Below are 14,108 nucleotides of genomic sequence, written 5' to 3' on the forward strand. Positions count from 1 at the left end.
GTGGCTGGATCTGATTTAGACGATTTCACTTACCATGGAAGGTATCTTTTTATCATCCTAAAATAGCCCCCAAGGCCCATCTGGAGTCTAAGGGTGACCTCAGGTCCTGGATTAGCTTAGGAAATAATGGTCATAGTCCTTGCATCATCATTGTGAGGGTCCCAGGAGATGGTGCATGGGAGAGATGCCCCGTGTCTGGGGCAGCACCTGATGTTCAAGAGACACCCAGTGAATGGCCATTTCTCATGCCCTTCTTTGAGTCTGTGTTAGAATGTAGGTCGCATTCTAAACCTTAGACCTACAATGGAGGCTTAATCCTTGAAAGAATCAGTTGGCCTGATCTAAAAGAAACTTTAGTCCCCAGGTTCTAATAACTGCCCTTATCCTCCATCCCCCAAGTTGTGGTCCTGGAGGGCCTGAGAGAAGGAGCCTGTGGCTGGTGCAGTGCAGCCACCCCTGCTCAGGAGAAGCAGCTTGGAACATACGGAGTCCTCTCTGGAAGGAAAGACTGGAGGTCCTCCGAAAACCTCATCTCTGGCCTAATGCGCAGGGGCTGCTGATGTGGAGTTAAGGTCCTGGGAATTCTTTTTCTGCCCTGGTGGTTCAGGATATTATTCTGCCGGTGCAAATGTCCCTGAACTCAAGTAGGGTTTGCTGGCTTCCCCTGGCACCAAAGAGTGAAGAATGGAAATTTGAGCCTGAGGCCGTGGAGAACATTCTCTGGTTCATCCTTGTGCCCCCACCCTTTCCCTAGGGAGAAACTTGGTCTCTTCCGGCCCAGCTGAGCTGCACAGTGTCCTCTCCAGAGACCCTTGTCAGCCAGTTTTTAATAACTCCCAGCCTCTGGCAGAACCCTCATTTCTGCCCTGTAATGCTCACACAGGGAGATGTTGTCCAGCTCTGCTGATGCCCACCTTTGGCCCAGCCTCTGCTTCTGAGTGGAGGCTGCTGAATGATGGGGAGCCTGGTGAATGAGCGTGAATTCCTCCAGTTCCAGCCATGCCGTGGTAACAAACAGACTTAAAGTCATTAGAGGTCATGCATCCCAGCAGACACACACATCTGGGCAGATGTGGTCTTGATCCCTGAGAGCTGGTCATAAGAAAGGTGGGGATACACAAACATCTTCCCCTGTACCTGGGGAGCTTGACCACCCCAGCCCGTGAGTTGAGCCTCTCCTCACTGTCATCAGAGACGTACTGAATAGAGGACATGAAAGTGGAGGGCTTCTCTGCTGGTCCCCTCACCTCTCTAACATTTTGGTTCCCTTGCAGGTGCTCTAGTGGCTTTGACCGCTATCGTCAGGAGTGGTTGGCCTACGGCTGTGCCCAAGAGGTGAGAACCAGGTGTGATCTGCTGTGGCGTGGCCCCTGCGCCAGCGAGGGGAAGGAGGTCTGCCAGCAGGCCCCTCCCCAGGTAGCTCTTCTCCAGGTCTTTAGCCCATGCTGCCTTTATTCCCTCCTCCTGCTAAGATTTGTTTTCCAGATTACTCTGAACCAATTAATTAGACCACATTGGAAGGTTTTAGAAGGCTCTGTGTGTCCCTAAGACAACACGTCTGGTGACTGGCTTTGAGCAGCAGCTCCTCAGGAACTCTTTTGGTCCCTGCAGAAGCATGGCCTCAGCCCAGCTGGCTCCTCCAGAGGCTGTGCACCTGCTGACCTGCACCTGCCGAGGCTCTAGGCCTCTGGCTTTTGAGGGAGGCGATCATCCTGGGGGTGTGGAGGGGTCTTTCTAGGCCCCACCCATGTAGAATCTCTTACAGGTTCCTTCTCATTGCTAGAACTTCCAGCATACTCACCACTGATTCTTGGTGGGGAGCATCCTGTTCTCATCCTGGGCTAGCACAGAGTTCTCTCCAAGAATTTCTTTGCAGCCCTCCTCTTTTCTCCTTTTGCAGGGTAAGCACTGTGCTGTGCTGCTCCTACACTTGCTCTTATTTAACTTGACCTTGAAGCTGGAGGCCAGTCCCCTCTTGATCAGAGGGGGTAATGGAATGAGCTGGCTGCCTCGCACAGCTACTAGGTGCTGGATCAGCATTTAAAACATGAACCCCCTCGGCCTCTTTTATTAGTCTGGGTCGCATGTTAACGTCTTTTTCTGGCCTTTATTAAAAAAAAAAAAAAACTGTCCAACCTCCACTTTCTGATGTTGGCTGTGCTGAATATTCAGATTTGCTCTATTTATTCAAGATTGGCATCTCAGCTCCTTGCATGAGTAAGAATTTGAAGCAGCTGACTGATAGATATATTGCCCTGTAAATAAATCAATTTTAGGATAAATAAAGGGTTTTTTTTGTTTGTTTGTTTGTTTTCTTTTCTTTTCCTTCTTTTGTGAACTGGAGTCTCCTAGATTGCCCTGGCTGACCTGAACTCCTGGGCTCAAGCGACCCTTCATCTCAGCTTCCCAACTAGTGGAAAGTTTAAATGTATTAAGGGCCCAACTCTAGCCAGGCAGCAGGGCTGGGTCTCTCTTTTAGGCAGAGGGCAGCACATGCGAGGACTTCCAGGATGAGGACCACTACTCGGCCTCCCCTGACAGCTCCTTGCGCCCCTTGGATGGTGACCTCACACCACCTCCTCCTCCCTCTTCATTGACAGCCTCACCACGGAAGGTAAGGCGGGAGCTGAGGTAGGCTGGGGAGGGACCTGGGAAGAACCATTGCCTGGAGAACTTGCTGGCCCTCATAGGGACCATCTCATGGGACAGGCTTGGCCTGCCCTCTTACAGCTGGACTAAAGCCCAGAGAGCTTAGCTGGCTTGCTGGTGAGCAGCAGAGGCGGGCTTAGAATGCACCACTCCCGGGTTCTAACCACCATGCTGGCCGGCATCAGAGCAATGGGATGGAATTCACTGTGGAGAGGAGAGAATTAATGTCCCGGCCCAGTGCCAGGTATATTCTATTTGTCACCTCTGTTAATCTTTTTCTTTTTTTTAACCTCAGTTAATCTTGATAGTAATCCTCAAGGTGCTGGGAGGTCTCATTCTTGCAGCAGGTTTGAATTTAAGTCCATACACTAAGAGGTGAGAGAAAGGTTGCCTGATTTTTCTGTAACTTAACTTTACTTCTGGCTCTCAGGCCCTAATTGGCAGACGCAGTGGTAATTTCTCCTCAGCTCTTCTGGCCTTGTTCCCTGCTCCAGCAGAGGCTCCCAGTGGGCCTCTGATGTCCTCCATCGGGGGTTCATCCTGCCTATTCCTACCTGACAGTCCCGGGGCTTCTTTGCTATCTTGAGGCCTCTGGCTGAAACTGCCAGAGGTCATGGGTAGTTCTGCTCCCGCCCCCTGGAGGCCCTGTGCCACCTCCTCCAAGTACAGGAGCCCCCAGATCTTTTAGTTTCTCTCAAACTCCTCCAGGATTATTTGCTTATCTCTGAGAATTCCTCTCTTACCTTTTCCAATACATCTCATCCAGATTTGAAAGTCCTTTCCCTTAAGGAAAGACTGAAAGATTATGAGCTCTTACAGCCTCATCTAAGCCAAACAACCTGCTTGGAAGGAATAGCAGAAAGGAAGAAAGAAGAAAAGAGTTAATATTTTAAAATATTTAGCCACGATCCTTTTTATAGTAAGGAAATAGTTTATAAGGGGCAAAGTAGGTCCTATTCCGGCCTACATGAAGTGCCCACTGCTTTCTAAACATTACCCAGTGAACTGGAGAACTAGTCAGGGTCTCCTAGCCAGAGCGGTAGTCATAGAGGAGAATAGACATGAGAGAAAGAGTTAATATCTTGGGGGACTGGCTATGTGAGGGTAGGTTGCTAAAGTCATGCACAAATTAATATTCAGTCGTCCTAAAAATTCTGGATATTGATTGTATGGTCTCCATTTTATAAAGAAGACACTAAGGCTCAGAGAGATAGATGACTTGTCCTGGGCACCCAACCAGGAAGAGATGGAGTCAGGTCTCATCTGGCTGCAAAGGCCAGCACTCTTCCCCGTGACACACAGCCTTTTTAGTACTGGAAGACATGGAAATGGTTGGTGTCAACTCAGGGTACAGGATTAGAGCCAAAGGTGGACACGTGAAGCAGATTCAGGTGGCTTCGTCACTCCGAGGCTGCCTGGAAATAGCAAGGACCTGGTTCCAGACTCAGGTAGTGAGAGCAGAGCTGTGCTGCTGCTTCCAGGTATTAAAGAAGAGGAAGCACAAAGAAACCTTTCCCTTGGGAAGTTAGCTGCCAAGTACCGGGGTGACCTTCCTGTGAAGGGAAGCTCCACTAGAAGGAAGCAACCCTTGGTCAGTCTCCCCTCAGTCCATCCTGTGCTTAGAGAGCACGCCCTGGGCCCAGCACTGGGCAGGGGCTGCAGACAGCTCCCCCACCTCACTTAGGACTTAATCATCTGCTTGAGCCACAGTGTGAGAGGCTGGAGGGGTGGCTGTGGTGGGCATGGAGAGCCCAGGACACAGCATCTGAGGTCTGATCTAAATCCTGACTTGTAACTCACTCAGAATTCAAGGGACCAGCGCTCCCTGTCACTGCTTGTGGTGGCTGTCCCTCACAGCAAATTGTTTGCCCTTTGTTGTCTGTGTCTCTTGCCAAGCCAGAAATGGGCCTCACTCCTGAAAAGGAACAGGCCTGGAAGACCTTTGGGGCTGGAGATGTGGCTTAGGGGTACAGTGCTTGCCTAGCATGCTCAAGGCCCTGGGTTTGATCCCCAGAACCACAAAATAAAGATCTTTTAATGATGACTGCCCCCCCACACCCTGCTCTCAAGGTATCTTAGCAGAACTGGGGCCAGGTGCCCTCCTGGTTATAGCCTGCACTAGGACATTTAGGAGACAGGTGTGGGATAGAGTCTGCTTGGTACAGCTCATCTTGTGGTATAGTTTGTAACAGGGAAACGTTATAAATCAAGGGGATGCAGCTCTCCATCTAGGGGGACCTGCCTCGGCAGGGCAGAGTCAGGGACCAGAGAGGGGCAGGGGAGCAGGGGGCCGGGGGCTGGATTCTAAGTTCTTCACTTGCAACTGAATGCTGTCCACTCCAGTGGGCCAGACCACCTCTGAGGGGCAAATAACTGGCACAAAGCCCAGAAGAGCTGCATGTAGTGCAAGGGCTCATCTTAGGAGTGGCCAGCAGACACCTTGGTAGCCACAAGAAGTAACTATGGAAAAATGACCACTCATGGGATAAACCTTCCATGCGTTTCTTCCTCTGTGCATCGTCATGAGATGACACCACAGCCTATCAATTAGGGAACCATTTGCCTTCCTTTGAGTTCTGGCAAGATGGCATTTGGGAACCAGTACTTAGTGAGTAGGCAAGAGGCTGTTCTAGGCGCAGTGAAGCCACCTTCACTAGCTCTATGGGAGGGACTGTGACAGGCACCATGTCCTCTACCACCAGAGGTAAGTGCGGACCAGGTTGCAATTGATTTTAATGACCTAGATTCTATGTTCCTTTAAATCGAGTTTAGATGCCAGTGCTATTTAGGTACTTTGGTCAGTTTTTATCAGCCAATTCATTATTGTCAACTTGCAATAACAAAATAGATTTGAAGGGCTGAGGTTGTGGCTCAGTGGTAAAGCACTTGCCTAGCACATGGTGAGGCACTGGGTTTGATCCTCAGCACTACATAAAAATATAAATAAATAAATAAAGTTATTAAAAAAGTAAGTTACTGTTTAAAAAAATAGGTTTGAAGTCCGCTCAAATACCTTTATCAAAATTTTGGAAGAAAATACCTTTAGAAATCTAGAATTTTATTTTCCTTTTAATTTTTAGAATTGCTGTTTCCCTTTTTTCCCTTTTTTTTTTTTTTTTTTTTTTTTAAACTAGGGTCCAACACATGCTAGGCAATCACTCTACCACTGAGGTACATCCCCATCTCTTTTTATTTCATTTTAAGACAGGGTCTTACCAAGTTGCAGAGTCTGGCTTGGATCCTCCTTCCTCAGCCTCCCAAGGAGTTGGAATTACAGGCATGTGCCACTATGCCCAATTGGTTTTCTACTTCTCAACTGACCAAGTTCCTTTTGACTGTGGGCCTTTGTCTGTACCCATAACCCTCTTCGGTTCCCGCTTCATAATTCAAGAATCACACCCTCCACCACCCTGCCCCACCAGGAAGCTTTCCGTGACTTGTGGTCTGGGTGAGAGCCTCGTCATGTGAGGTTTACTTAATTTTGACCATGCTAGGCATATGCTCTGCCACTGCTGCACCCCTGTTGTTGTGTGAGCCCTCCATTCCCCACCTGTGACTCCCCGAGGGCAGGGACCACGTCTGTCAGTTACCTGCAGTGTCACCAGCACCCACTCCTAGCGCTCAGCCCATGGTAAATTCTCAATGAATATTTGTTGAATGAATGAATAATTGTCAGGGGAGTCAGCCCAACTTGCTCCGGCCTTCTACCCTTACACTGCTGTGAGACTTTAAGCAAGTCACCTCCCCTCTCTGCACTTCAGCTGAACCGAAGCTCCCTAAAATCCCATCCAGACCCAAGGAGACAAAGGCATAGTGATTCCACTAACCTTGCTCCTCCTGTCTTCTCTCTTTGAAGATGACACTAAGTTGAACCCCTACGCAGGAGATGGTGAGTACAGAACTGCCCGCCTTCTTCCTCATACCCCTGGACCTGCCCTGCCCAGTAGGGCGCGCTGGGCCTCTTTGTGGGAAAGAGGAGGGGGTAAGGCCGCTGCAGGAATGGCCCAGGCCTCCTGCTGGGTGGGAAGGCAAGGGGGCCTCAGCACAGGCCCCAGGATGGAAGGAACATGTCTGCCCAAACATTTCTGTCTCAGCCAGATCCTCCAGCGGTCCCTCCTGGCCTCCAGCTCTTGCATAGTCGCTGCCCTGAAGAGGCAGGAGGGGAAAGTCTGAGCCTGGTCAGGCATGGCTGGTGGGGCCCATGGCTGTGGCCCCTCCTCCCCCTGGGCCTCCTAGTCAGCGAGGGGAAACCGTCTCTCTGACATTACGTTCCCTGGTGGGTTGGCCGGCAGCACAGAGTTGTCCTACAATAAACTTTGCAGGGCGCCAGAAGGTGGGTTCTTTGCAGCCTTGGGAAGATGAGGTGATGGGGGCCCTCCTCCCCTGCCCATCGCCCAGGGCCAGCCAAGCTCTGCTGCAGCTGCTGTGAGGCCAGGGCCTGGAGACCCTTCTGACTGCAGGCTGGAGGTTGTTCTCTGATTCCAGCGGGAGAGAAGGTTTTTAAGACAGTACAGTTAGAGCCATTGCTTCTCTCCCAGGCAGCAGGAGAGACAGAGGGAGTGTTGGGGTCAGGGGACTACACCATCCAGTCATCGGGTCCTGCCCATGAAGTCATCGGGGTGGCAGCAGGCTGCAGGCTCGTAGCCAGTGGGTCAGGAAGGCTGGTTTGTTACCTCAGCTCTTCCCACCTCCTGGCATGGAGGCACTAGTTAAGCACTGCAGCGCTGGGCAGCTTCTCTCCTGTGTCCTGAGCTTACAGTACGTCCCACAGAGAGCAGGGGCTGGGGAGGACAATGATTTTGAACGCCCCCCTACTAAAAGCCCTCACCCCCTGTTGCCTCCCATTGTGCCCGCTAGCCAGGTACAAAGGGCTCAAGATTTCTGTGGCCGACATGCTCACCTGTCTTCTCTACCATGTCATCTCCACACTCCCCAGATAATGTCAGGGAACCAGGCGGCTTAGTGCTGGCCCTGGACTGGTGTGTCCTTGGGCAAATCCCTAACCTCTGTTTCCATGATCTCAGTCACATAAGAAAGGGTTGGACTGGAGGAGCTTCCAGCTCTACGGTCTATGGAAACTTCCTCTCCGCCTTGGGACACATTTCAAATCCTGACATGTTCTCAGAGAGTGCCTGCTGGCTCTTAGATTTCAGGGGGCCTAATCCATTCCATAGAGTTCAACTGTAGGTCGACCATTACTCCTAAGAGCTGAGGACACAAAGATGAATAAGACCCTGCCCTAGCCCTCCAGGACATCTCAATTTGGTCTTGGAATGTGACAAGTTGTTCTTTGTTATAGTAATAGCTGACACTTACCGAGGTCTTCTGAGACACTGGACTTGTCTTCAGTGATTGATATGACATCTCATTTTAACAGTCACTATAATCCTATTAAGTAGTTATTGTTGTTGTTGTTGTTATTGTTCTACAGAAGCGATAGTGGAGACCCAGAGAGGTCAAATAATTTGCGCAAGGTCACACAGCTAGTACATGGCAGAGCATAGATTTGAACTCAAGCAGCTGGATTCTAGATCCCAAGCTCTTAACCATCACATAGCCTTTGTGAATTCCTTAAAGGTGGTTGTGCGACACAGGTGTTCAAGGGAACTTCCCTTATGATCTTGTTAGACATTTGGGCAACTCTTAAGTGATTTTGGAAAACCACCTGAAAGTTGCTAAGAACTACATTAATGCTGCACTCCTAACAATTCTGACCACTTTTGTCCCACCTCTCCCATGTTTTCGATAAGTGGACCCAAAGGTCCTGTGGACTTTCATCTCTGGGTCTTTGTTTGAACCCAAGACTCCATGGCCCAATGTTCCCTGCTGCTCTGCAGCCCCTCCCTGCCCTAATGGTCTCTCCACAGGTCTCCAGGACAACCTATCCCCGAAGACAAAGGGCCCCCCTGTGCACCTGGGCACCATCGTGGGCATTGTGCTGGCTGTCCTCCTGGTGGCAGCCATCATCCTGGCTGGCATTTACATCAACAGCCACCCCAACTCCAATGCTGCGCTGTTCTTCATTGAGGTCAGTGTAGAATGTGCCGTCTGCTTCTGCATCAGGGATTCCCAAGTTATGTGGTTCCCACCTATCCCCGCTCATCCCTCACCCATCATGTACCTGAGAAACCTACACCAACTCCCTCCTGGCACATCTCTCAGTGGCTGGTGCCCTTTATGCCCATCACCCCCAGGGTTTAGCACCTTGGCCCCCTGGCCCTGTGGAACAGCCCATCTGCTTTCATTTCCCCATTTGTGAAATTAGGAAAGTCCCCAGAGGAATGAAAGAAGGCCAAAAATATCCTACAGAGCCCATTTAGTGGCTGGGCAGCCATTCTCTAATGATTTATGGTCTCTCATGCCCAAATTGCAGGCTTGGGACTTATTTGGAGCCATAATAGAACCAACCTCTTTTGCTGCTTCTTTGGATTTTTTTAGATGACAAATGAAAAGTGGAAATGATAATGAGGGCTGTGCTCTCTGGGAGTTTTAGTTGAGGATATTGCGGTTTTGAATGTCCCAGAATTCTGAGGGACCAGCCGAAGTGCGGTGTGGGAAGGAAGGCTCAACTCCCAGCACTCTGAGCCAGAGTCCAGCAGCTCCTGTCCAGCCCTCCACTCTCAGCTGTTTATTAGCTTCCAGAAGATACAGTTCATTCCATAGAATTCAACTGAATGCTTACAGTATGTCCATTGTTTCTGCTAGGAACTGAGGACACAAAGATAAATAAGATACTGCCGTTGCCCTCCTGAAGGTCACCAGCTGGTGATACCCTTTGGGAATTCCTTAAAAGTGCTTAAGTTTAAAAAAAAAAAAAAAAAAAAAAAGTGCTTAAGTTATCAGAGATCCTTTTTGTTAAAAAGGATTTTTTCAAAGGTTTTCAGAGGGGCACAACCATGGCCCTCCTGGCACCCCAGTCTCGCCTGCAGAGGTGACAAACTTATGGGTCCTAGTCAGTCTCTGAAGTCTTAGCCTACCTGGATATCACCTGGGAACTGCAGATCCCCAGGCCACAGGGATTCTGATGGAGTAGATCTAAGTGGGCCCAGGATCTGCATTTCAGTAAGCCCACCAGTTGCCTCTGATGCAGAACCCGTGCTGTCTGGAGGGGTTATCTTGGCATTTCCAGAGCCTCCCAGATCATTCCAGTCACCTGGGACCCATTCCATCAGATCTCTACCCTGTGTTGCTGAAGCTTAAGCCATGAGTTCTGTAGACCACACAGTGAGGGATAAAATATTCTCCTCCCAAACACTGACTCCAGTTGTCAAGGGATGACAGTGGGAGTCTTTTGGGGAGAGTGGCCCTGACTGTCACTTGGAGCCCAGTGGGCCCCCTAGGATCCTTATAAGAGAGAGTCATGGCACTATCACTTGGGGGGTGGGGTCCCCATGGAGAGATCATGTCTGCTGATTCTGTTTCTGTCCCCCAAACCTGCTGCAGCGGAGACCTCACCACTGGCCAGCCATGAAGTTCCGCAACCACCCCAACCACTCCACCTACACTGAGGTGGAGCCCGCAGGCCATGAGAAGGAGGGCTTCGTGGAGGCTGAGCAGTGCTGAGAGCCAGGCAGGAAAACCCAGGACAGCCGAAAAGATGAGTTGTGCAGAGCAGAGAAGTAACTTCTGCAGGCCTTGCCAAGCATACCCTGGGCGGGGAAGAGGAGATGGTGGCTTATGGTGCCCAGCTGCAGTTTAGCCCTCACACCCCAGAGAACAAGGGGGCAGAACAGCAACCATGTGGGGCTTTTAAAAGAACGATCACCTAATTTCATCCTGTTTAATGCGAGGGGTCTCCCCTCTGCTTCTCTCGATGATCTCTGTAGCTGTTCCAGAGCTACCTCCACCTGGAGGTGGCCTTGCGCCCTGCTCCCAGCCTCGTGAGCCTCCTGTGTAGAACACAGGTGACTACAAAGCCTGGGGCAGGATGACTGCGTTCCAGGGCCATAGACTCACGAGCTGGTCCTCCTGGCTCTGGAGGCAGCAGACTTAGCCCAGGCTTCAGTGGCTCTGGAAGCTGAAGAAGGGGTTCTCTCCATCTGTGAAGCTCTAAGCCCTTAGGACTTGTTATCATGGGAGAGAAGCCAAATAAGAGGAAAGAAAGAAGCTGTGGAGAAATTTGCATCTTCAGACTTCGCTCCCTTCCCTTGCCCTTTCCTGGGAAACCCAGGGACTCAGCAGCAGAGCAAGCGCAGCCTGCAGCCCAGGCTTTGCCCTCGCCTGTACCCAACCTCCACCTGGCTGGCCTGGGTGGGTAGCCGTGTGTACCATGTGGGGCTCCTTTTTCTGGCAATCTGTCTGGTGCCCATCTTACCCACTGACCTGTACTACTGTCAGTGCAGTAAGTACCTCCAAAGACTGAGCTTGCTTGGTTCATATTTTCCTTCCTCTGAACTGGATTTCTATAGCCATTAGGGACAAATGGGGGGGCTTGAGGACTGGTTGACACCCACCCAGCAGGGATCTTCAGTTAGATCCTGTTGAAGCAAAGCTGCCAGGACAGGTGGGAAGAGGAAGCTGGCACAGGAGGGAGAATTTTCTACATAAGACCTTGACCTGGAAAGTTCCCTCCATCTCCCCTGCTCTGCAAGAAGTTTTGGGGGCAGGGATTTCAGACTCCCTAACTCAGCCTAGTTTATAGGGAAGAGCCAGGGTTGCTTCTGAAGTGCTTTGGAAATTAAAATCTAGAACTCACCCTCATTTGAAGTTAAAAAAAAAAACAGCAAATAAATGTTAAGTCACCATCTCCAGTTAGTCACGCCCTTTTGTGCAGGTCACAGAGAGGCTACAAAGGAAAAGTCAGAGTACCAAGCAATTCAGTGTGGGGGAGGGTAGGCAGTGCAAATAGCCGGACACATCCCAAGCCTTGACTGATGGTTTTCCAGCGGCTCCTTGGTGGTTTATCTGCAGCAAGGACTCTAATAACGAGCAGAGTCGGCAAGCTGGATCTCAGCCCAGTTTCATGAACAGGAGAAGGGAGAGAAGTGGGGGAAGGGGAGGGGATTTGAGAAAGAAAAACGACAATGCAGCAGAGCAGAGTTCTTTGCAAACTCCAGAAGACAGAAAGATGGGTATCTACTCTCCCAACAGTGACCTGGCACCCAGACCTCTAGGATGGCCATGAGTCTAAATTGGCCGACGGGAAGATCCTGCGGTGGCCTAGCAGTGGGCAGCACCATTTGCCCCACTCCCAAACTCCAGCATACTTTTTCCCAGTCAGCGTTCAGTCACTCATTCTGGATTCCTGAAGGGAAAGAACACTGAGAGTGGAGGAGCGTGCAGTGAGGCGGGACACCTCTGTCCCCAGCCACTGCAGGTGGAGAAAGGAGGCCTTGGCCCTGGCCAGAGTAAACCCTGCTGACCCTGGGGTGTCAGTGGCGAGGGCAGTGGAGCTATTGGAGAGCAAAAAGAACTGAAGATGTGTCACTGAGAGAGGCCTCTGGACGTTAACAGCCCCTGGATTTCTCAAGCCAAAACACTTAGACCGAGGCTTCCAAAACACAGAGCCAAGCGCCTCACAGTTGATGCTGGTCCCTGGCCATCCTTGGGGTCTCTGAAAAGATAAGTATTTCTTATACAGACCCAGGTGTTTGACCCCAAGGTTCAGAGCAGGTTAACTGGGTAGCAGTGGTGAGCGATTTGCTTCAAGAGGAGTGACCAGAGGGAGACAGGGGTCTCAGGGTCACCACTCGGAGTCTGACGGACAGTCTGACTGACCGTCGAGCAAGGTGAGGGAGTACCTCATAGGCTGCGCACCACCAACCAGATTTCCAGGCCTTTCCACTCCGTCTCCAGGGACAGCAGGTGACTGGCAGGTGCCTTCTCTACATGGTGTATTTGGGTGTCCTAAGGGGTGGGAGTCCATGAAAGCCCATCACTCAACAGGAAGCTTCAACTCTGTGAAATAGGACTGTGAATTTGTCCATGTTGTCAGAGATCAGAAGGTTTTGTTTTGTTTTGTTTTTTTGTTTTTTATCAGAAGGTCTTAGGCTCTGTTTTATATCAGAACCCTTGAGAGAGCAAAAGGAAAAATGGGAATATGAAGACTGCAGAAGCCACCGAGTTCAAGAGGGCGCCCAGAGTCAGGCTGCGAGCACAGCCTCAGCCCCCTTCATTTGGCCACTCCTAGATCTGTGGATTTGTCCAGGAAGCCCCCTGGGGTTTCTGATTCTAAGACACAAGTCATGTGAGTCCAGCTGTCAACCCCAGCACCCACAGACCATAATTAGGTATCACCCACCTGGGCCAGGAGGCCCTGGGACACTAGAGGCCACTTGTTCAGGTCTCAGCGTGAGCCTGAGGTAAAACAAAACAAAACAAAACAAAATTGTCCTCTGGTCATTATGAATGTTCTTTATGGACCCAGGAAGACAATGGTTTAAAATTGTATGTTTTATCAGGGCTCCCCTGCATCACGCATTCCTCCCTCGCACACGAGCACACAGACACACACACACACCCCGTGTGTGCACGCACACCCACATATTTTATTTCTAAAAAATCATTGGACAAGGCTGTAGCTGTGCTCAGCCCTTGCTGAGTTTGTTAAATTAAAACAATGGCAAAAGCTGCCAGCCAGCCACAATGTTCCAAAGGCAGCATTCACCCCTGAGCCAGCCATTCGTCTGGCCGTAGCCAGGGTTGAGACTCTTTTCCCAGGTCCCAGAACAGACTCAGACTGGAGGAAGCAGGGCTCAGGGGCTGCAGCCAGACTCCCTGCCCATGAGCGCCTACACCAAAAGAATCAAGGTCACAGATCAAATGCTGTGTGTTTCTCTCAACAAAAACCTACCTGAATTTATAGCACATCAAGGAGGACCCAGGGCCTAAGGGGACCCTCGCTGTCCTAAAAGGAATATATTCTCATACTTCATATGAACTCCCAGTGTTAATTTTTTAGGGGCAACAATCTCTTACAACCTCTGTTGTGTACAAAAGAAAATGCGAAGGATTTGGGGTGCACATGCCTTGGTCCTGATGACTGACGTCTTCACCAAGGACCTGACCTTGGGAACATATGGACATCCACCAGACCCCGGTCCATCAGGGGCACTTTTCCCAACCTCCTGCCCCAGCTCCAAGAAAAGTATTTTGGGAAACAACCCCAGCTATTTACTTATATTGGGTTTGTAAATCCCTGGAAGTCAACCTCATGCATTTTTAATCTACTATCTAAAGATACAAAATAAATCTGAGTAAGTTGATACTGTCACATTTCTGGATGCTTTGCATTTGAACAACTTCAGCAGCCTCCTCTTGTTTTATTACTTTGTGTTTTTGCTCACAAAACATAGTTTAGCAAACCAAAACAAAGAGGAAAAATTCGAACTCCTCACTGCCAAAGTCAACAATGCCAAATTTCAGGCTCCAAACAAGCCAATTTATAAATAAACATGCTGTGTTTGCCAAATAAAGAGAAATTTGTTGGAAAAGAAAATGGGGACGGGTGAAGAGGTGCT

The 14,108-nt window shown here is 50.1% G+C and overlaps 1 protein-coding gene across 1 annotated transcript in view; it reads left to right on the forward strand.

The window, feature by feature from the left end:
- Nucleotides 1-13,861, forward strand: part of PLXDC1 (plexin domain containing 1) — a 65,619-nt gene extending 51,758 nt beyond the window's left edge. The window contains 6 exon segments of the mRNA XM_079132031.1: nucleotides 1,275-1,335; nucleotides 2,480-2,567; nucleotides 2,570-2,614; nucleotides 6,506-6,538; nucleotides 8,517-8,677; nucleotides 10,093-13,861. Of these exon segments, the coding sequence (XP_078988157.1) occupies nucleotides 1,275-1,335; nucleotides 2,480-2,567; nucleotides 2,570-2,614; nucleotides 6,506-6,538; nucleotides 8,517-8,677; nucleotides 10,093-10,212 (508 nt within the window). The 3' untranslated portion in view covers nucleotides 10,213-13,861.
- The last annotated feature ends 247 nt before the right edge of the window (nucleotides 13,862-14,108 follow it).

Source organism: Sciurus vulgaris (genome assembly GCF_902686455.1).
Source record: "Sciurus vulgaris genome assembly, chromosome: 3".
NCBI lineage: Eukaryota > Metazoa > Chordata > Mammalia > Rodentia > Sciuridae > Sciurus > Sciurus vulgaris.